Source organism: Somniosus microcephalus, chromosome 2 (genome assembly GCF_052327205.1).
Source record: "Somniosus microcephalus isolate GS21.2 chromosome 2, FLI_Smic_1.0, whole genome shotgun sequence".
In the NCBI taxonomy this organism is placed as follows: Eukaryota; Metazoa; Chordata; class Chondrichthyes; order Squaliformes; family Somniosidae; genus Somniosus; species Somniosus microcephalus.
In genome coordinates, this window is record NC_140988.1 from 325729022 (window position 1) to 325751605 (window position 22584).

General features: G+C 47.5%; 1 protein-coding gene across 13 annotated transcripts in view; it reads left to right on the forward strand.

Annotated features, from left to right (window-relative positions):
* tcf4 (transcription factor 4) overlaps nucleotides 1–22584 on the forward strand; it is a 679628-nt gene that overhangs the window by 579723 nt on the left and 77321 nt on the right. For all 13 annotated transcript variants that reach the window (XM_085974559.1, XM_085974581.1, XM_085974567.1 and 10 more), the window contains 2 exons: nucleotides 19189–19294; nucleotides 20842–20975. In XM_085974559.1, the coding sequence (XP_085830685.1) occupies nucleotides 19189–19294; nucleotides 20842–20975 (240 nt within the window). The remainder of the gene's footprint in view (nucleotides 1–19188; nucleotides 19295–20841; nucleotides 20976–22584) is intronic.

The following is a 22584-nucleotide window of genomic DNA, read 5'->3' on the forward strand; positions in this document are numbered from 1 at the left end:
AGTTAAAAGAGCTTACGGGATCCTGGGCTTCATGAATAGAGGTATAGAGTATGGAAATTATGATGAACCTGCATAAAACACTGGTTTGGCCTCAAATGGAGTATTGTGTGCAATTTTGGGCACCGCACTTTAGGAAGGATGTGAAGGTCTTAGAGAGGGTGCAGAAAAGATTTACGATTCCAGGGATGAGGGACTTCAGTTACGTGGATAGATTGGAGAAGCTGGGGTTGTTCTCCTTATAGCAGAGAAGATTGAGAGGAGATTTTATAGAGGTGCTCAAAATCATAAGGGGTCTGGACAAAGTAGATAGAGAGAAACTATTCCCATTGGCAGAAGGGTCAAGAACCAGAGGACACAGATTTAAGGTGATTGGCTGAAGAACCGAATGCGACATGAGGAAAAACATTTTTACTCAGCGAGTGGTTAGGATCTGTAATGCAATGCTTGAAAGGGTGGTGAAGGCAGACTTAATCACAGCTTTCAAAAGGATAAATACCTGAAGGAAAAACATTTGCAGGGCTATGGGGAAAGGGCGGGGGAGTGGGACTAGCTGAAGTGCTCTTGCAGAGATCCGGCACAGGTTCGAGGGGCCAAATGGCCTTCCGTGCTGTAACCATTCTATGATTCTACATCCTCTGTGACTCTGACCATGGTGTCGCCCTCTCTGCAGTATTTGATGCAATTGACCATACCATCCATCTCCAATGTCTCTCTTCTGTTGTCCAGCTCTGGGACTGCCTATACATGATTCCACCCCTACCTTATTGAATGCAGCCACAGGGCCTCCAGCAATTACTTTTTTTCAAAACTTTCCTCTCTACCATCATCTCCAGAGTTCCTCAAGTATCTGACTTCTGACTTCAGCCCTTCCTCTTCCTCATTTACATGCTGCTTCACAGTGACATTTTCTTAAGACACAGGTTCAGCTTCTACTTACAAGCTGATAACACCCAACTCTATCTTTCTACCATTTCCATCAACTGCCTTTGTGCTGTCAGACTGCTTGTCTGACATCCAGCCCTGCATGAGTCAGAACTTCCTGCAGCTCAACATCGGAAGGACCAAAGCCCTTGCCACCAATTCTGGTCCCGTGCCACTGATTCTGTCTTCCTCCCTGGCCTCAGGCTGAAGCAGATCATTTGTAACCTTGGCGTTCTGTTTGACCCTAAGCTGGGTTTCAGACTCCATATCCTCTCCATCTCTGAGACTGCCTATTTCCGTTTCTCCAACATTACCCAACTCCATTCCTACCTGAGCTCCTCTGCCACTGAAATCCTCATAACAAGATTCTGTCATCTCTAAAGTCAACGATGCCAACACTTTTCTTGCTAGCCTCCCACCCTCCATATACTCTAACTTGTCCAAAGCTCTGCTGCAAGTGCCCTGTCCCTCACCGTACCCTGTTCGCCTATACTTCCTCGCTGGATCACTGTCTTTAACACCATAAATTTGAAATCCTTACCCTTGTCTTTAAATCTGTCCATGGTCTTGCCACATTCAATCTCCAAAACCTCCTCCAGTCCTATATCTCCTTTGAATGAATGCTCTGTTCCTCTTATTCCAACCTCTTATGCACCTCTGTCTCTTCACCTCACAATCATTGCAGTGTCTTCAGTTACCTGGATTCTGCTCCCTGCAATTCCCTGCTAAAGCCCCTCTGTCTCCACCTCTCACTTCCCCTTTAAAAATCTCCACAACACCCACCTCTTCAACTAAGGAACATGTGAACAGGAGCAGGTCATTCAGCCCTTCGAGCCTGTTCCGCCATTCAATGAGATCATGACTGATCTGCGACCTAACTCCATATGCCCTGGTTTGCCCATATCCCTTAATATCTTAGGTTTAAAAAATCTATTAATCTCCGATTTAAAATTAACAATTGATCTAGCATCAATTGCCCTTTGTGTAAGAGAGTTCCAAACTTCTATCAAACTTTGTGTGCAGAAGTGTTTCTTAATTTCACTCCTGAAAGGTCTGGCTCTAATTTTTAGACAATGCCCCCTAGTCCTAAAATCCCCAGCCAGCGGAAATAGTTCCTCTCTATCGACCCTATCAGTTCCCCTTAATATCTTGAAAGCTTCAATCAGATCACCCCTTAACCTTCTAAATTCTAGGGAATACGACCCTAATTTGTGTAAACTTCGAGTCACTTTGCGCTTCCCGTTAACACCCTAAGAGGGCGCTAACAGGGCGCAAAGCAACTACTGCCCGGGTGCATTGCCGCCAACGCTTCCCATGAAATTCAGCAGGAGGTTAGCGGCGGCAGTAACCGTTAGCGCCCCGCAGCGCAGTGCCGCCGGCGATGATGTCATCGCCATGTGTAGCGCCCCGCTCGCACCCCGGCCGCGATCTTTGGTAGTACCCCCAACTTACCGGCAGACGCCAGGTCCAACGGGGTCAGGGGGGGCCTACCTGCGGCCGGGGCGGCGCTAGTTAAAGGTGAGGTGCTGGGCGGCCATTTTTGTTGCTGGCCGTCTGCCAGCACCTGCCACCGCTGCCGTCCCTGGCATCCTGAACCGCCGCCACCCCCCCCCCCCCCCCCCCGGCGGAGTGCCGGCTGCGCTCCATGAGCGCGCCACTTCTCTTGAGTGCCGGGCTCTTTTGCTGGCACTCTGATCCCCGGTGGCCCGGCTGGGCTCCGGGTCGCGCAACGTAAGGCCCCTCCCCTTTAAGAGGGGAGGAAGGCCTGCAATACCGCGGCGCGAGGTGCCGCAGCGCTGCGATATTCCCTCACAGCGCCCCGAGAGGGAGGTGGGGCACTTCCAGTAGCACCCCGCTTCCCCCTTGGGTCGCTGCCACTCAATTTTGGCCGCGGAGGCACTAATTTTTCCGGGGCGCTAAAAGTAGTGCACAGGCGAAGTTAGCGCCCCAAAGGGGGTGCGACTCAATTTTTCCGCCATACAGTCATAACGGCACAGAAGGAGGCCATTCGGCCCATTCGAGTCTGTGCCGGCTCTCTGTAGAGCAGTTCAGTCAGTCCCATTCCCCCGCTCTATCCCCGTAGCCCTGCGAGTTTATTCCCTCAAGTGCCTATCCAGTCTCCCCTTGAAAACATTGAGTGCCTCCGCTTCCACCACTTCCGTCGGCAGCGAATTTCAGGTCATTACCACTCACTGCGTAAAAAAGTTTTTCATCACATCCACCCGTATCTCTTGCCCAAAACCTTAAATCTGTGTCCCCTTTTCGTTGTACCATCAACTAGTGGGAACAGCCTTTCCCCGTCTAGCCTATCCAAACCCATCATAATCTTGTACACCTCTATCAAATCACCCCGCAACCTCCTTTGTTCTAATGAAAACAAATCCAGCTTCTCCAACCTGTCCTTGTACCAAGATTCCCCATCTCCGAAACCATTCTGGTAAATCTCCTCTGCACCCTCTCAAGGGCCATCACATCCATCCTAATGTGTGGTGACCAGAACTGGACACAATACTTCAGTTGTGGCCTAACCAGCGCTTTATAAAGGTTCAGCATAACTTCTCTACTTTTGTACTCAATACCTCTATTATGAAGCCCAAGATCCCATATGCTTTGTTAACCACTCTCTCAATATGTTCTGCCACTGTCAGGGACCTATGCACATTAACTCCCAGGTCCCTCTGTCCCTGCACACTGTTTAAAACTGTGCCATTAAGTGTATATTGCCCTCCCTCCCTGTTCCATCTGCCAAAATGCATCACCTCACACTTCTCTGTATTAAATTCCATCTGCCACTTGTCTGCCCATTCTGATAGCCTTTCTATGTCCTGTTGCAGTCGATTGGTATCATCATCACTGTTTGCCATACCCCCAAGTTTGGTTTCATCGGCAAATTTAGAAATTCTACTCTGTATTCCAATATCCAGGTCATTTATATATATCAGAAAAGGCAGTGGCTCCAGCACTGACCCTTGCGGAACACCACTGTCTACCATCCTCCAGTCTGAAAAACAGCCATTTACCACAACTCGCTGTTTTCTGTCCTTAAGCCAATTCTTTATCCAAGCTGCCACAAGAGTCTCAATTTTGTTAACCAGCCTTCTATGTGATACTTTGTCAAACGCCTTCCGAAAATCCATGTAGACAACATCCATTGCATTCCCTTCATCAATTCTCTGTTACTTCATCAAAAATTTCAATTAGATTAGTCAAACACGATCTGCCTTTTACAAATCCGTGTTGGCTCTCCTTAATTAGTTTAAACCTCTCCAAGTGCCCGTTAATTTTGTCCTTGATTATTGTTTCTAAAACTTTACCCACCACTGATGTTAAACTGACTGGCCTGTAGTTGCTAGGATTGTCCTTACACCCTTTCTTGAACAATGGTGTCACATTTGCCACTTTCCAATCCTCAGGCACCTCCCCTGCAATTAGGGAAGATTGGAAAATTATGGCAAGCCCTTCCGCTATCTCCTCCCCCAATTCCCTTAGCAACCTGGGAACCCTTGAAGTCCGGGCACCCCCTCCAAGGCCAGTATATCCTTCCTAAGGTGTGGTGCCCAGAACTGCTCACAGTACTCCAGGTGTGGCCTCACCACAGTTTTGTACAGCTGCAGCATAACTTCTACCCCCTTATATTCTAGTCCTCGAGATATAAAGGCCAGCATCGCATTAGCCTTTTTGATTATTTTCTGTACCTGTTCATGACATTTTAATGATCTACGTACCTGGATCCCCGAGTCTCTTTGGACATCCACTGTTTTTAGCTTTTCACCATTTAGAAAGTGCTCAAGCTTTTGGGCCATCCCTCTTAATCTCTCCTTACCTGGCCTGCTGTCCAATTCCCTTATTGTGAGATCTGCCTTGGGACACTTCTTACTTTAATGACAACAACAACTTGCATTTATATAGTGCCTTTAACATAGTAAAACATCCCAAGGAGCTTGACAGGGGCAATAATCAAACAAAAAAACATTTAAAGGTGCTTTATAAATGGAATTTGTTGTCCCATAAATTCTGTTCTTGTCATTTTGTGATTTTTTTTTGTTGAAGGGAAGATGGCTTTTGTGCAAATGACCCACTTGTTTTCTCAGCCATTTTAATAATTGTTTTAAAAAGCATCAGGGTTAGGGTTATGAAATAAAATTTAAAAACTGAAGTACATTCTATTTTTCCTTTCTAAACTTTTTTTTTTAACTGGTCCAAACCCTTCAAAATTCAGTTGTTGTTAAATACTCCAAATTCAGCTTTTTAGGTGTGAGATCCTGGTTTCATTATTGTGTCTTGCATCAGTACTATTTAAATCTGTCTGTATTAGTGATATATTCACGATTTAATGATCACGCTCAAATTAAAGCCTTTGATTGGTGACTTGCTGTCTTTTCTGTGCGACCACTGGGTTACTGTTCATGGGGCAGTGTCAACACTGTGATCTGTTGACTGTTTTGAAATAATACAGATAGGCAAGTGCCCATTTTCATGTTTTAGGATGACTTCATTGTATCCCAACATTCCTTTTCAGTATATCAAATCAATAAAAAATGTCAAAATGTATAGCATTCAAAAATATCCACAAGAAGTAGGAGTTCTGCCTTAATGGGATATTGTGCACAGCTTTCATTCCAAGAACGCCTATATTGCAGAAGAGTTCAAATACCAGGGAACACATGTTCAAAACAGTTACAACAATAAAAGAACTTGCATTTATATAGCGCCCTCAATGTAGTAAAACGTACCAAAGTGCTTCACAGGAGCGTAATCAAACAAAATTTAACACCGAGCCACATAGGAGATATTGGGCAGAAGAGGTAAGTTTTAAGGAGCGTCTTAAAGGAGGAAAGAGAGGCAGAGGTTCAAGGAGCGAATTACACAGCTTAGGGCCTCGGCAGCTGAAGGCACGGCCACCAATGGTAGAGCGGTGATGCGCTATCAATAACTCAAAAGACTGAGATTAAGCGAGTAACTAACAGGCTTTTATTAACAAGAGAATGAAGGTGTGCCTCGAGTGGTCGACCGGTCCAGAATACAGAGGGACTGTGGAGCAGTCACCTTTATACCTGGACTCGTGGGAGGAGTCAGCCGAGGCATGTACAGACATGTACACAGTGGAATACAAACAGTGGTTTACCACATTCACCCCTTGTTTAAAATTGAGTCCGGCGGGGTGAAGTGTATTAAAAGTTAATGTATTGTAGTCTCTCCGGAGGTCTTGTCTGCCGCTGTGATCGACGTGGCGACGGCAGGGGTAGTGAAGTTTCCGGCGTCGAGTCCCGCGTAGGCTGGGGCACTGGTGTGTAGTCCTCGTGGGTGTTGAGCGGGTCACGGGGACCAGGCCTGCCGTCTGCTGGGGCTGGATATTGGATCGTGGGGGGGGGTGGTAGTGGGTTGTGGGTTACTGCGGCCCCCGAGGGTGCAAGGTCTCGTATGGAGACTGTGTCCTCCCGCCCGTCCGGGTACGCAATGTAAGCATACTGGGGGTTGGCGTGGAGGAGGTCGACCCTCTCGACCAGGGGGTCCGTTTTATGGGTCCTCACGTGTCTTCTCAGTAGGACCGGCCCTGGGGACGTCAGCCATGGCGGTAGCGATGTCCCCGATGTGGACTTCCTTGGGAAGACAAACATTTTCTCATGAGGGGTGGTGTTAGTGGCAGTGCAGAGCAGTGACCGAATAGAGTGGAGCGCATCGGGGAGCACATCCTGCCAGCGGGAGGTCGGAAGGCCCCTAGACTTTAAGGCTAGCAGGGCGGCCTTCCAAACCGTCGCATTCTCTCTTTCCACCTGTCCGTTCCCCCGGGGGTTGTAACTGGTGGTCCTGCTTGTGGCAATACCCCTAGCGAGCAGGTACTGGCGGAGTTCGTCGCTCATAAACGATGAGCCCCGGTCGCTATGGATATAGCTGGGGAAACCGAACAGGGTGAAGAGGTCATTCAGACATTTAATGACCGTGGCACTGGTCATGTCCGGGCAGGGGATGGCGAACGGGAAACGGGAGTACTCATCAATAATGTTGAGGAAGTACACATTGCGGTCGGAGGAGGGGAGAGGCCCTTTAAAATCGACGCTCAGGCGCTCGAAGGGGCGAGTGGCTTTTATCAGGTGAGCCCTGTCTGGTCTATAAAAGTGCGGTTTGCACTCAGCGCAGACTTGGCAGTTCCTGGTCATGGTCCTGACCTCCTCAATGGAGTAAGGCAGGTTGCGGGCCTTGATGAAGTGGAAGAACCTGGTGACCCCCGGGTGACAGAGGTCATTGTGGAGGGCCCGCAGTCTATCGATCTGCGCGCTGGCGCAGGTGCCACGCGATAGAGCATCCAGGGGTTCATTGAGCTTCCCGGGTCGGTACAAGATCTCGTAATTGTAGGTGGAAAGTTCGATTCTCCACCTCAAGATCTTGTCGTTTTTGATTTTGCCCCTCTGCTTGTTGTTAAACATAAAAGCAACTGAACGCTGGTCAGTGAGCAGGGTAAATCGTTTTCCGGCCAGGTAGTGCCTCCAATGACGCACGGCCTCCACAATAGCCTGGGCCTCCTTCTCAACAGCGGAGTGTCTGGTCTCCGGGCCCTGGAGGGTTCGTGAAAAGAAGGCCACGGGTCTCCCCGCCTGATAAAGGGTAGCGGCCAGGGCAAAGTCGGACGCGTCGCTTTCCACCTGGAAGGGGATGGATTCGTCCACTGCGTGCATGGTGGCTTTGGCAATGTCTTCCTTGATAGGGTGGAAGGCTAAGCGGGCCTCTGCCGTCACGGGAAAGGAGGTGGACTTGATCAGCGGACGGGCCTTGTCCGCATAGTAGGGGACCCACTGGGCGTAATAGGAGAAAAACCCTAGGCACCTCTTCAGGGCCTTGAGGCAGTGGGAGTTCCATAAGGGGACGCATCCGGTCGGGGTCGGGACCGATGAATCCGTGTTCCACAACACAGCCAAGGATGGCGAGGCGGGTTGTGCAGAATATGCACTTCTCCTTGTTATACGTCAGGTTCAGGAGTTGGGCGGTGCGGAGGAATTTTTCGAGGTTTGCGTCATGGTCCTGCAAGTCATGGCCGCAGATGGTCACATTGTCCAGATATGGGAAAGTGGCCTGCAACGCATTTTGATCGACCATCCGGTCCATCTCCCTTTGGAAGATGGAGACCCCGTTGGTGACGCCAAAGGGAACCCTAAGGAAGTGATAGAGGCGGCCGTTTGCCTCAAAGGCAGTATACTGGCGGTCCTCAGGGCGGATAGGGAGCTGGTGGTACGCTGATTTCAGGTCAATGGTCGAGAAGACGCGGTACTGCGCGATCTGGTTGACCATATCAGCTATGCGGGGGAGTGGGTAAGCGTCCTCAGGGTGTAGCGATTTATTGTCTGGCTGTAGTCGATGACCAGGCGCTGCTTCTCGCCGGTCTTAACGACCACAACCTGGGCTCGCCAGGGGCTGGTGCTGCCCTCAATAATCCCCTCCTTCAGGAGCCACTCCACTTCGGTTTTAATGAAAACCCTGTCCCCGGCACTGTATCGCCTGCTCTTTGTGGCGATGGGCTTACAGTCGGGGGTGAGGTTAGCAAACAGTGGTTGGGGGGGTGACTCTGAGTGTGGAGAGGTTGCACCTGGTGTGCGGCGGGCAATTTTGAAGCTGCTGGCTGCGGACTGTGAGTGGGGGGAGGGGTCCACCGTACGCCATCGTAACACTTTTAAGGTGGCACTGAAAATCTAACCCCAGTAGAACGGCAGCGCAGAGGTGGGGCAGGACCAGAAGTTTAAAATTATCGTACACAGTCCCGTCTACTACGAGTGTCACCGCGCAGTAGCCGCCAATGTCCGCCGACTGGGACTCGGAAGCCATAGAAATCCGCTGGTGCGCAGGCAGGACTGGGAGAGAGCAACGCCGCACCGTGTCGGGGTGGATGAAGCTCTCCGTGCTCCCAGAGTCAAAAAGGCAGATTGTTTCGTGACCATTTACCTTAATGTCCATTGTGGACCGGGCCAGTTGGTGCGGTCTCGCTTGGTCCAGCATAACGGAGACCAGCATAGGGGTCGGTGTGTCGCTGCGGGTATCAGATGAGGCGGTGTTGGGGGCCTGTTGTGTCCCGGCTGTCGTCCAAGATGGCGGCGTCCATGATCCCCATGTGGCTGGAGGCGTCCAAAATGGCTGCTGTTCCGGTGGTTCGCACATGGCTGGGGAGGCCCAAGATGGCGGCCCGCACAGCCCACACGCGGCGCTGCTGGGGTTCGGGGTGGCTTTGGCTCTGCAGACGCTGGTGTAGTGTCCCTTCTTCCCGCAGCCCGAGCAGATCGCATTTTTCGCCGGGCAGCGCACTCTGGGGTGTTTGGCCTGGCCACAGAAGTAGCATTTCTGGCCTTGGGGCACTGCTGTCTGGCCTTGGGACACTGCTGCGGTAGTTGGGCCGTTGCTGGGATGTGGCTGGGGTGGCACGGCGTTATGAGACGGTCCTACCGTGTCCCAGGCTGTCGTTCCCCGCGGCGTCCACGGTGCAGAGGAGTAGGCATCCATGCCCCGGTAGGCTGCGTCCAATGATAGTGCGAGTTCAGAGGCCTTGTTGAGATCGAGGTCACTCTGCTCCAACAGTCGCTGTCGGGTGTAATTGGACCTGTGGCCCACTATAAAAGCGTCCCGGATAAGTTCCTCTGTGTACACGGCGGCCTTTACATCCTTACAACCACAGGCCCGGCCAAGCACAGACAGTGCCTGAAGGTATTCCTCGGTCGATTCCCCAGGTTGTTGTTTACGACTCCCCAGGAGGTGCCTAGCGTACACCTCGTTCACTGGGCGCGTGTACTGGTCCTTGAGGAGCTTGATAGCATCCGCGTACGAGGTCGCGTCCTGGATGACCGAGCACACTCGGTGGTTCACTTTGGAGGTCAGGACATCCAGTTTGTCCTCGTCCAATTTGGCCGTTGCAGCGGAGGCGATCAGGAATTTTTCAAAACACCTAAGCCAGTGAGTAAACTTGGTGGATGAGTCCGCCTCCCGATGATCTAAGTCCAGGCATGCTGGTGTGAGGATCTTCTCCATTATAAAAATCTTGTTAATAAAATTGATGCGCTATCAATAACTCAAAAGACTGAGATTAAGCGAGTAACTAACAGGCTTTTATTAACAAGAGAACGAAGGTGTGCCTCGAGTGGTCGACCGGTCCAGAATACAGAGGGACTGTGGAGCAGTCACCTTTATACCTGGACTCGTGGGAGGAGTCAGCCGAGGCATGTACAGGCATGTACACAGTGGAATACAAACAGTGGTTTACCACAAGCGGTTAAAAGCGGGGCTGCGCAAGAGAATAAATTAGAAATTAACAGTAAGGAGGATGGTCAGGTGCAACCTTTTTACTTGAATGTTAATAGAATTGTGGAATGAGTTATCAGGAAAGGCCATTGAAGCTGAGCCAGGCAGTGGATTTAACAGCAGGGGTGATGGGTGAGCGGGACTTGGTGCGAGTTAGGATACAGGCAGCAGAGCTTTGATGAACTCAAGTTTAGGAGGGTGGAAGGTGGGACGCTGGCCAGGAGAGTATTGGAATAGTTGAGTCTAGAGGTAACAAAGGCAGGGATGAGGGTTTCAGCAGCAGATGAGCTGAGGCAGAGACAGATGCATTTCTGAACAAGGAAGGGATAAGGTAAGAAGACAGGTCAGGCTGTGATTAATCAAAAAGGGATGGGCTTGTTGCCTCTAATTGCCTTTTATTTTCTATTTTTTTTTTATGGGTAGAAGTATTCTCATTGATTAATTCTGGTTATTTTACTGTGTGGGTGGCAGTTTGGAAATCTGCCAGCCTCTATAAAGAGTTTTCCCAAAGAAAGTAGGGAAAAACAGAATACTTCTCGTTTTAGAGGAAGTGTTGTTTCTCTGACTATGTGACTGGAGATGAGAACTTATGAAAAGATGTTCCTTTAAATAAACTGATGGTCAACCTTTTCCCTTCCCCCAGCACATCTGTTGGGATGCATGTGGAATGTAGCTCAGATCTTGGAAATACTTCCAGTTTTTTTTTCTTGTGAATGCCATTATGATACAGAGCTGGAATTAATGTCAGTTTCTGGCACATGTGAAGCTGACATGTAACACGATCTTGTGCAGCCATACTGTCATCTGTATTTTAGATTAGAAGCACTGTGTAGAGATTTATAGCCAATGTCATACTTTCCCCTCAAAGAGCAATCTGCGATTTAGTCAGAATACATCCTATAAACATTCATTAAAAACGTTTTTCTTTTACTGTTACCATTTACCTTAGAGCTGGCACCAGGATAATGAACTCCGCCTTTAAAATTATATTTACAAATTGATCATTGCATAGAGAACAACAGGTGGCTTGGGAGCTTTATAAGGTTTTGGGGGTTTAAATGATGGCATTAAACCACAAGGTCGAAAATCGGAATGGGTTATCATGCCATTTGTTACCCTCTTTTTGGATTCTGTAACCCCACCCATTACAACCATTAATTTGCCAGTGGGGTACTTGAGTTTTTTTTTACCCCTCCTGAAGGATTATTCTTTGGGTGCTCATTCTTTTAATGCAGTTTCACTGACACCAGCCACTCTCCAGAACCTCGTCCAAGTGGCCATTCTTCATGTAGGAGCTCAGATAGTGAGTGGTGGCTGTTCAACAATAGAGGAACTCAAAGCTCAACTTGATCCTGTCCTCACCTAATGTCCACGCACATGCACTTTCCAACAGGAATCATCACATAATGATCAAGATGATTTTTATCCTCCTCAGCCCACAGAGCCCTGAAGTCAATTTTGGGCCTCTACTGCTGCCCAGCTGAGGTCATCTAATGCAGCGTAAACCAGTGACCAAACCTGAGATCTTTCTGGTCTGCATTTCTCAGTTATTAATTGGGCGGTGCACTTCTCAAATGAGTCACTGAGGTAGCTTAAATTCTGTGTTGTGAGGTTTCACATCACATGGTAATGAGAATGAGTTTGTGTACTTTTTTAAAACATGATAATGATGCTGCCACAACACTAGGGTTGTTTTACTGAGAGATAAAATGTGTGGTTTCCTCAAGTGAAAGAGTGTTTTACCCCCCCAAAAAAATCACCTGCTTCCTCTTGCTGGGTTATAATAATCCCATATGTATAACAAACATGTGTATCGCTGACTAAGAGCTCTCTAATTCATTTAAGCTCACTGATGTAACTGGGTAGTTCTTGTCTCTGTTGCCATCACTCACAGTCAATTGATTTTTGGAACCCATGAGTTCAAAGTAGTTTTAGTTAATACAGTACACATGTATTGGATTGCAGTGCCATATAGACTGGTGTTTGTGGATGTAAGCTTGTGCGCAAGAGTGTCCTGTATCAATGTTACTTTGACATCTTAACAACATCAAATTTACTGGAATATTGAAGAAGCATGTTACAGTGATGAAAATGAAACCTGTAAACACTCCATAAAGTGGTTTCACTCTTATCAATGTATTACTAAATTAGTATAAATTTCAATCTGATCTACTTCTTCCTTTCCTTGGCTGTTTTTTCCCCCACACAAGCAATTTAATCATGCAGCCTCGAATATTCAAGCTTTCTTTCCTCCCAAACTTGGTCAGAGTTGTTTCTTAGTCTTTAGTCTGCTGCAGTTGGGTTCCGCCAAGTTTTATAAGCCTGTAAATTGTAAGGGGACAGGAACACTTAGGTTAGGAGTTCCAGCTTAGAAGTCCTGGAAAAGAATGTGTTAGATTAAGAGATAAAAACAGAGAATGCTGGGAATCCTCAGCAGGTCAGGCAGCCTCTGTGGAGAGAGAAACAGAGTTAACGTTTCAGGCCGATGACCTTTCATCAGAACATTCAGGTCATCGACCTGAAACATTAACTCTGTTTGTCTCTCTCCACAGATGCTGCCTGACCTGCTGAGTATTTCCAGCATTTTCTGTTTTTAGATCAGATGTCCAACATCCGCAGTATTTTGCTTTTGTGTTAGATTAAGAGTATGCGCAATAGAGCCTTAATTTCAACACAGTAAGAAATAGAAGCATTTAATTGTGTACAAGATGGCGCCACAGATTTCCTACCTATTTTGGAGGTGATGGGTAAGAACTGTGTATATTTTGTAATATGCTCTCCCCATTTCTAACAGATGCCAGGAAATTTATTCATCCTCCCACCCCCCCAAAAAAATGCTTTTCTGCTAGTGGATAGATACTAACTGTGACCTGTGCCAGTTTATTCTTTGCATGTTGAGTGCTGAGATTGCTCTAGTAACACAGAGGTCACGCGTCTGCTGCAAGACCACCAGCTTGGTTCGGGCAGCATATTGGAAGTCAGGTGCTTTCTGCAAGTGTGATTTCCACCCCAGTTCCCCCGCCCCATGCAGTCATCCGTCCATCACCAATTATTCTCCGCTTCCACAGTTCTAGTCACACCCGATTGGTGATTCCACAGTACTGCCCTAAACTGGGAAATTAATCAAAAAATGCACTGGAATTTTCAGATTCCACCATGACTGATCTAAACCCTTTCTCATATTACATTGAGTTTTCTGTACAGCTTTTCAGATTATCTGTAGCTTTTCTATTCCGTTGTCTTCAAAATTGGTCATCTTTATATTGCAAGGATCATGAAAGAAGAATAGAATGTTCCCAAGCATTTAGGTTTTGGCAGTAATCTGTGTATTCTAGGAGTGGTTGCTTTCTTTGGCCTTGGTGGTACAATTGGTGAAATGTTGAATCTTCCAAATCACAGGTCTCTGCTCTTATCCATTATTAGAACTGCCAAAAGATTGCCGTAATTAGAAGTGGAGGATCACTGTTGCAGATTTTGAACGTGAACGGTATCAGGTCACCATGACAGTGTGACCTTGATCACCTGGGGATCCTGACCTAATTTGCCTAATAGCACGTGGTACAGTGACGGATGCAATCGGCTCATTATCATGTCTGTCACTCTAGATGTCCCAGAGAAAGGGTGGAGGCAGGTGGGACCAGCTGGTTTAGAAGCATGAGTTCTAAAAGCAAACAATACTTCTTTCAAAAAATGAAATCACCTTACTGAGGGGTAAGGAAATACCACATTTTCAAATGAAAAAAAAGTTATTATTTCTTCAGAATGTAACTTATTTTTGGCAGTGAATTACGACAGCATTCAGCAGACCTATTGACTGTATTTTGTGTTTTCAATAGATTAGTAGCTGGAGGGTGGCATGAGGTAATCCTGGTACAGGTAGACTACCTTTTATCCGAACTTCCGAAAACCGAAACCCTCTAAAAACCGAAGGTTTTTTCGTTCAGTGTAAGTCGTGCGCACGACATGACCAGAGTGGTGCACGACCCCGACCCCCGCCGACGGACCCCCGCCGACCCCCCCCGCTGACACCCCCCCGCCGACCCCGACTCCCGCCGACACCCCCGCCAGCCGACGACGACCCCCCCCCCGCCGACCCCCCCCGCGGACCCCCGCCGACCCACCCCCGACAAATTTCCCAGTCTTATAAAATACCTTCCGAAATCCGAAATTTTCCGAAAACCGAAACACGGCTGGTCCCGAGGTTTTCGGATAAAGGATAGTCTACCTGTAGTTTATACCGATGAAGGTGCTGAATATTTTGGAAGAATTCAGAAACTGTAACTCAAGCAATGTGTTCAGCTGATCTTGTAACAAACCACAAGAGCTGTTTGTGAATATGGCCTGAACCCCCGACTGCACTTTACAGCTTTTAAATTCCTCGCACACGATTTGTTGCTTTTACATTATAAAGTATGGTTCCTGTACTAAGCTAAGATAACCAGAAAAGCACAGCAGATCACTCAGTCTCTGAAAGAGGAAGCTAGACAAGCATTTCATGTGAGACTCTTCATTAGAACTGTCTGTGTAAGGTCACCTCAACATGTTGCTCTCTCTCTCTCCTTTCTTTCTTTTGGTCAATCCTGAAAAGGGGCTGTGGTCCTGACCTTGGGAGTTCTGATGTAGGGTCCAATCCAATCCTTTCTCTTTCAACAGTTGACCAAGCATTTCCAGCACTTTAATTTCTATTTGATTTTACTTGCTGTCATGTCCTGAGTATGATTGTAAAGTTGAAGTAGTGCAGCAATGAACAGGAAAAGTTTGTATGACCAGCACTACTACACATTTGGGGCTGAATTTTGCCGGTGTTCAGAGGGCGGGTTCGGAGGCGGGTCTGCTGTCAAAATCCAAATAATTGACAGCAGGACGGTGTCCCACTCTAAACCGGCCTCCTTGTGAGTTTCCCGAGTGCCGGTTCTGCCTGCGCTTTGCAGACACGGCACTAAGCGGCAGGTCATGCAATTGTGCTAGTTAAGAGGGTGTTTAAAGCAATTTAATCACCATTTTACCAGGTACAAAGCATTTTGCCAAGTTTTCCACGAGTTTCCCATCGCTCGGGGATCACGCCAGATAAGTATGTTGGGTTCTGAACAACTCTCCATTTCTTTCAATAGGTGACAGCTGCAAAAGTGGTTTAAAACCTGCCATTTTACAGCTGGTCACTTTCCAATCTCAGAAGCTTCAGCCTTCAGTATTTGGAAGAGATTTTTCAGCTTTATGCAGTTGGGAAGTTTGCAGTAAACTCTCTATTCACTGTCACCTCCTTGCAACATCATATCTCACCCTTGGTAGATTGCTTCTGTCATCTCAACTTCACCTGCTATATGAATCATCAGAATGGGCACGATTTATGCTCTCTCACCTTGGTCCACCGAATCTGATGACGATCACCTGCAGCAGCATCAGAACCAGCCACACCAGCAGCAGCAACAACAAGAGCGCCAGCCTTCTCCTCAACCACCTAATGCAGCACAGGGCATAGGGCATTGTGGCAGGGCTGCACCGCGCCGGAGGTCATACCCCCAAAACAGGGTATACAGGCAGGGATGATCTTCCTCAACATGACGGAGCAGCAGTGCCAAAGGAGGCTCAGCCTATCACACCAGGTTGTCACAGACATTTGCGCTTTGCTGGAGCAAGACCTGCAGCCCAGAGGAAGGGGTGGACACCCCTTACCAGTGGCTGTCAGAGTCACTCTTGCCCTCAACCTCTTCGCCTTAGGCTCCTTCCAGGCATCTGCAGCAGACCTTTGCGGCATCTCACAGTCAGCCGCACACAGATGCATCGCACAGGTGACCGATGCCCTCTTTAACAAGTCCACAAATTATATCCATTTTGCCACTGATGAAGCCAGTGTCAATGAGCGGGCGCTTGGCTTTGCTGCTTTAGCTGGCTTCCCACGGGTGCAGGGAGTCATCGACTGCACACGTGGCCATCAGGGCACCCAATCACATCATTGCATTTGTTAACCGCAAGGGCTTCCACTCTCTCAACGTTCAGCTGGTCTCCAACCATAGGAAGATCATCATCCATGTGTGCGCCAAGTTCCCTGGCAGCTGCCATGACTCGTACATCCTGCGCCATTCCACCCTCCCTCAGCTCTTCGCACCGCCAAACAGTCTTGCCAGCTGATTGCTTGGAGACAAGGGCTATCCCCTGAAGACATGGCTCATGACACCTTTGAGGAGGCCAACAACCGAGCCTGAGGGACGTTATAATCAAAGCTACATCTCCACCAGAAGTGTCATCGAGCACACAATAGGCTTGCTCAAAATGCGCTGCAGATGCCTCGACAGATCTGGAGGAGCCCTTCAGTATGCACCAGCCAGGGTCTCCCGAATAGTCGTGGTCTGCTGTGCTCTGCACAACATAGCGCAGCAGAGAGGATTAGTACTGGATGAGGAAGACGACGCTGAGCACAGAGCCTCATCGGAGGATGAGGACGAGGAGGCTCACCATGAGGTTGGTGACGAGGATGAGGAACACCCGGACGAACCGGCGGTCCCACTGCGACCAGTACGCAAGCACGTTGCTGCTCGTCACGCCAGGGATACACTAATCAATGGCAGATTTCAATAACTTCATGCAGCTCATACACTGCCACACGTGTACGCATTGCTGGATGTGAAATGAGCCCTGAGCCTTCACTCTGCCACTTCCATTTGATCACACACATTTGGCAACAACCTCAAAGTGGGACAATTATATGATTTATTAAAAAGAGTTCATAGAATATTAACATGACATTGATAATGAAAAAGATACCCGAGTGACTACCCTTGTGACTATTTGTGTGGGATCTTTCTTTTCCAGGTGCTTCTACATCGTGCTGCCCCTGTAGCTTCAGCAGAGGTAGAGGCAGCCTCCTCATCTCTCTGCTGTGCCTGCTTAGATGCCTTTGGCAGTCGTCCTCTGGGTTTTGGAGCCGCTGATGGCTCTGCCAAAGTCTGCTCCTCCTGCGACTGTGCATGCGCAGACTCGGCCATCACTGCCCGGGGAGGCATCTGGGGCTCTGGCCGAGGGGTTGGCAAGAGGATGGAAGTCAGAGCGCCTGGAGCGGAGCCCCCACTTCCATGTCCCCTCCCACCATCATCCCTCTCATGGGCCATCCGCACTTACCTGCTCGCAAGTAGCTGGAGAGCTGCACTTCAGTGGGGCCATGAGGGCCCACCTCTATACCGACATCCCTCCTACAAAGGACGTCTATGAGCCTCTGGTGTCTCTCCTCCATAGATGAGCATCTATCTTGAAGAGTGACTGGCGCCGTGTCTCCTCCATGCAGGTGGCCATCCTATCCATGGAGGAAGCTATAGTTGCCAGTGACTGTGCCACAGTGTTGCTCATGCTGGAGATGGACTCCTCCATTCTCTGCACACTCGCAGTCACCGCGGCCACAAAACCAGTCAAAGTCTCCTGCACTTGTTCTGCAGCTCCAGGATTGTCCTCTTCCTGGATGGCCCTGAGGCTCAGCGTCTGCATGCAGCTGAACAGAGCTAGGAGACTCCTGTGCCCTCCGATGAGGAGTCTCCAGTGCTGTCCCTGTCTCCACCATCTGCTGCTGCTCAGTTGTGATCTGTGAGACACCAGGTGACAACACTACTCTATCTCGCGACATACCCTCCGAGGTGTGCGACTCTGCACTGGTGCTGGGTTGCCTTATCTGAGGTGATGCTGCGTCCTCAGAGGCAGGAGGCTCCTCTGAGGAGTCTTCTTGCTGTTCCTCCTGGACATTGGGGGGAGCTCTTGATGGACCTGTGGGAGAGTGGAGACATCAGTTAGATATACAGGATGTTGACTGCAGACACATACCATTATCCACATGATGAGCAATCATCTTGTCTTGACATCACACCCCATATGAGGGACTGATGAAAGGCATGCAATTGTATGGAAATTCATTCTGTCACCAGCTTCTAATGAGCCCCTCCACTTCTGGAAGGTCCACCACTCCAGCAATCTCCGGTGCTGCCTCCTCTGCAGTGGTCAGATATGACATGGCTTGTTGAGGGCCTCCTCCCGTTCTCTCCCTCTCCCTCTTATTGTGGGCTATCTTCTCCTGCAAGGAAGGAAAGAAGAGAAGGTTCAGTGAGAGTGATGGAATGAGTGTAAGGAATGGAATGGCATAGAGCTTTACACGGGGAATTTGATGGAGTGGGTTGGCAATACCAAGGTGCCTCCTTTTGTGTTGTTAGTTGCTGTCATTGCATAACGATGAGGCTGAGTATGAGGGCTGCATAGTAAGATGGTGACCTGATAATGTAGATAGAGTTAGAGGGATGGATGAAGATACAAGGGATGTTGCAGCCAGGTGCGAGCCACCACTAACAGCCTCGTAACCTCCTGCGATATCTGCAGCCACGCTGCCTTCATCTGCTGGGGAGGCCTCTTCCTACCATCCGTAGGGAAGAGAACCTCCCTACGTGCTCTCACTCCCTTCACAAGATGATGGAGGGACCCATCTGAGAAGGGAGGTGCTGATCTTTGGCGCTGGAAGCTCATAGTGCAGAGACTCAAACAGTGACAGCACTGAATGGTATCAAATTGCAACTGACTAACTGGGGCCATGGCCCTTTAAAATAAACCGGCAATAACCACGTCATCCGATGATGTCACCAAACCTGTACCCTTTAATAGGGCTGGGAAACGCGCAGGGCGAGACTAACGAGGCCCATTAGGACAAGATCATATTGATCAACGGGATCCACGCAGCAGTGGGTTTGTCCCCCCCACCCCCACCGCTGAACTCTCCCGCCTTGAAGCCGCCCAGGTAGGCGAAATCGCGGCCTTGGTGTGGGGAGAGAAGAAGTAGGGTGCAGCAGTGTACCATATGTTCCCACATGCATCTTACCAACATTTCCCACTAGTCAGTAGAAGTGCTTTTTACATTTAAGAGTTGGTTTGTAAGTACCCTAGTGCCTGTCCTACTGTTTAGTTATTGAAAACAGTTAAACATTTTTTTTTAACAGTAGATGAATATTATGCTTTTTTTTGCAGGTGTATGCCCCATCAGCAAGCACCGCCGATTATAACAGGGATTCGCCTGGCTACCCTTCCTCCAAGCCACCTACTAGCACATTTCCTAGTTCATTCTTTATGCAGGGTAGGTGAATGTTAATCAATGCAGTTGATTTTTGAAATGAAACACCTTGCTTTTTTGATTTTAGTTATTACAGTTGAAGAAATGTCAGGGGGAAAAAAACCTTCAAATTTGTCTTTGAATGTGTGTGTTTCTCAATCCCTTCCCACCCCCTCAGCTATTTGTGTTAATCCATCAGCCCAACAACTGAAAGTGTGAATGAGCCGTGTAGCATTGCACTCTTACTTGTGAACCAGTGCTGTTTTTGTGGCTCAGCTCATTAGACGAACACTAATACTACCGAGGCTGGTTTTATTTAGGAGGTGTTCGGGTGTCATCTGTGGGGACCAGGCTGACACCTAGCAAAATGTAATCTCCATTGTGCTTAGCAAACATGCTCCACACAGCACCACTTGGCTAATCCTGAATTTTGCCACTTCAGATGCCTTCTGAATGACATAGAGGACTGGGCCCCCCAGATGTCAATCTGAAGTATTTCTGGTAAAGCAGTTTGCTGGTGTCCGTAGAGTTGCGTCCAGTTATGTCAGATCCAGAAATGGAGGGAGTCTCTTTAGGGGTGGGAAACAAGATTAGAAATATGAATTCCTCTGACATCTCTGACTGGGTAAGGAGATTTGTTTGAGTTTTGTTTTTCTAGGAGCCCTTTATATTGAAGCACTACTCGCTCCTCCACCATAGTAATGCTCTCTTTAATTTTCGTGTGTATGCTGTATTACACAACAGTATTAATATTGAAATACTGCCATCTCAGTTGGCAACAACAACTTGCATTTATGTAGCACCTTTAATGTAGTAAAACTTCCCAAGGCACTTCACAGGAACGTTATCAGACAAAATTTGACACCGAGCCACATAAAGAGCTATTAGGGCTGGTGACCGAAAGCTTGGTCAAAGAGGTAGGTTTTAAGGAGTGACTTGAAGAAGGAGAGAGAGGTAGTGTGGCGGTGAGGTTTAGGGAGGGAGGGAATTCCAGAGCTTGGGGCCTAGGCAGCTGAAGGCACAGTCACCAATGGTGAGGCATAGAAAACCGAGGATGCGCAAGAGGACGTGGTGGAAAATTAAGCAAGAAGTCTTTGCTTTATGAGCATGCAATAGCCAGCATCAGAAGGAAATTAGAGTTATGTACAAAAGGTTTGGGACCCTTCTGTAAGTATGTGTGTGCAATTTGTTTTGCCTACTGACTCCATTTCCAGCTGCAGCTCTTGCATTACCAGCCAGATTGGTATTAATCAGATGAATTAACTTTAACCTTTGACTGCATGATTGTACCTGCGATGCCAACTTTCTTTCTTCGTGATTATTTCTATTATTCATTTGGCTGAGACTGCTTTTTTTTTCATTTTGTTTTAAATCAAAAAGAATTCCACAGATGAATGTTGCTTAGAGGTCTTCTTACAGTTCCAAAACAATGGCACATTTTAATTAAGGGTTCATTACCAACCAAATAGTTGCAATCAAATAATCAGCAGGAATGCTCAATTAAGAATGTTTTTGTGGGGCTTTTTTTTTTCTCTCTGACGGAGTCAATGTAACCTGACCTCTCTTTCCAGATGGGCATCACAACTCCGATCCGTGGACTTCCTCTGGTGCAATGAATCAGCCCAGTTATGGAGGCATGCTGGGAAACTCCTCCCACGTTCCACAGTCCAGCAGTTACTGCAGCCTGCATCCACACGATCGCCTGGTAATAGTGGCATCTTATCTGCTGGCAGCCGACCAGCATCTTTCTTTAATATTGTCAGCTCCTGCTCATCAAACTTAACTTGTTTGCCTCAGCGTTCTTATTCACATATCGGGGAGTTCAGTGTCTTGTTCAAAAAAAAAACCATTTCTGTTGCATAATTTCTTACTTTAAACTGCATACGAACTGTTTTGTATTAAAAGCAATTTTAATTAGTATTCTAGTAGATTGGAGAAATACTATAAGATTTTTTTTTGTATATTGTATTCTTTTCCCCTCTTCCCCCTGAAGGAACTGATTTACGCCATAGTGGGGGTACTTTCCCAATGGGCCCAATCTTTGTGTGAGCCTAGACAGTGATGTCAACCAACTATTCAATCACCGGAGGCAGCACAGCCGAGTCTGGTCCTGTCGTCATCCGATATCCATACATATGTGCTCTAACTGATTTTGGCCCCTCCATAGTAAAGGAGCACTGAGACCAATGGCTGTGCTCATACTACAGCCCCATCTGAGATCAGCTAACTCAACATAGACTGAGAATCCAACATGCAACTTTCCTGTTCTGTATGGTGCATTAATGAATTGGGGAGCTAGCAGCAACTTATCTGAACAATTTTGTTTGCTTGCTTAAATGAGAGTATTTTACATTGTAAGTACTCCCCGCCTCCACTTACCTGTGTCTAAAATCATCACAGTATGCTCTCAAATACAGTGAAAGTGCCTCCAAAGCTAATGTCAGTATACCGCATCTTGTAGGGCCCATTGAATTTTAGCAACAATAACATGATCTGAGGGATCTATAATCTCTTTGTAAGTTCCTCCTGCTAAAAAAATTAGTTATGAAGTGTGATCGCATCTATTTGCTTGGAACTATTGGGATTCTTTGACCACATATAACCTGACCAGTCGGATCACAAACTGGGTGAGACTCTTATTTTTAATGGTTCCCTTTTTAACAGTGAAATTTATGCATACATACGTGCACATTTAAGTTATTTCTTTCCCGGCAACTCCTCACCTCCCTAGTTACCCCTTCCTCATACAATCAAAACACTGTTAAATCACACACGTGCTATTACTAACCAACAATTCTTGATTTGCCTCATCCTCTCTACTACTGTACTGTTTTTCACCTTAATGGCATCTTACATCTTGTCTTCACCCTTCGTCTAAGTTACTCAATGGAAAAATACAAAATAAACTATAAGAAAAACTCCAATACATTTCTTCTGTTAATGTGATTAAATATTGAACGTAAAATATTGCTACACAGATCCCAGGAAGTGTCTGCTCACAGCCATTGACAAAAATGTGCATTTAATTAAAAAATGATCTAAAAGTTCTGTAAATTGCTTTTTATTTCTTCTATGCTTTTTTATATAAATAATGGCTTAATTTATTTTTTGTAAATCAAATACAGCTCTTCTCTTCATTGTAAGCCCATGGGCTTCTATTTGGGTGGGCTGCTTGGCATGGAAAAAACTAGTGTTTTCAATCTCGGCTGTGTGCCTAGTGAGCACACTGTTTAAAAAAAACACACAAATGGAAGAGAGCAAACAAGAGGCCATTTGGCTGAGGAAGGTTGATTTTAGAGATTCCTAAAATAAAA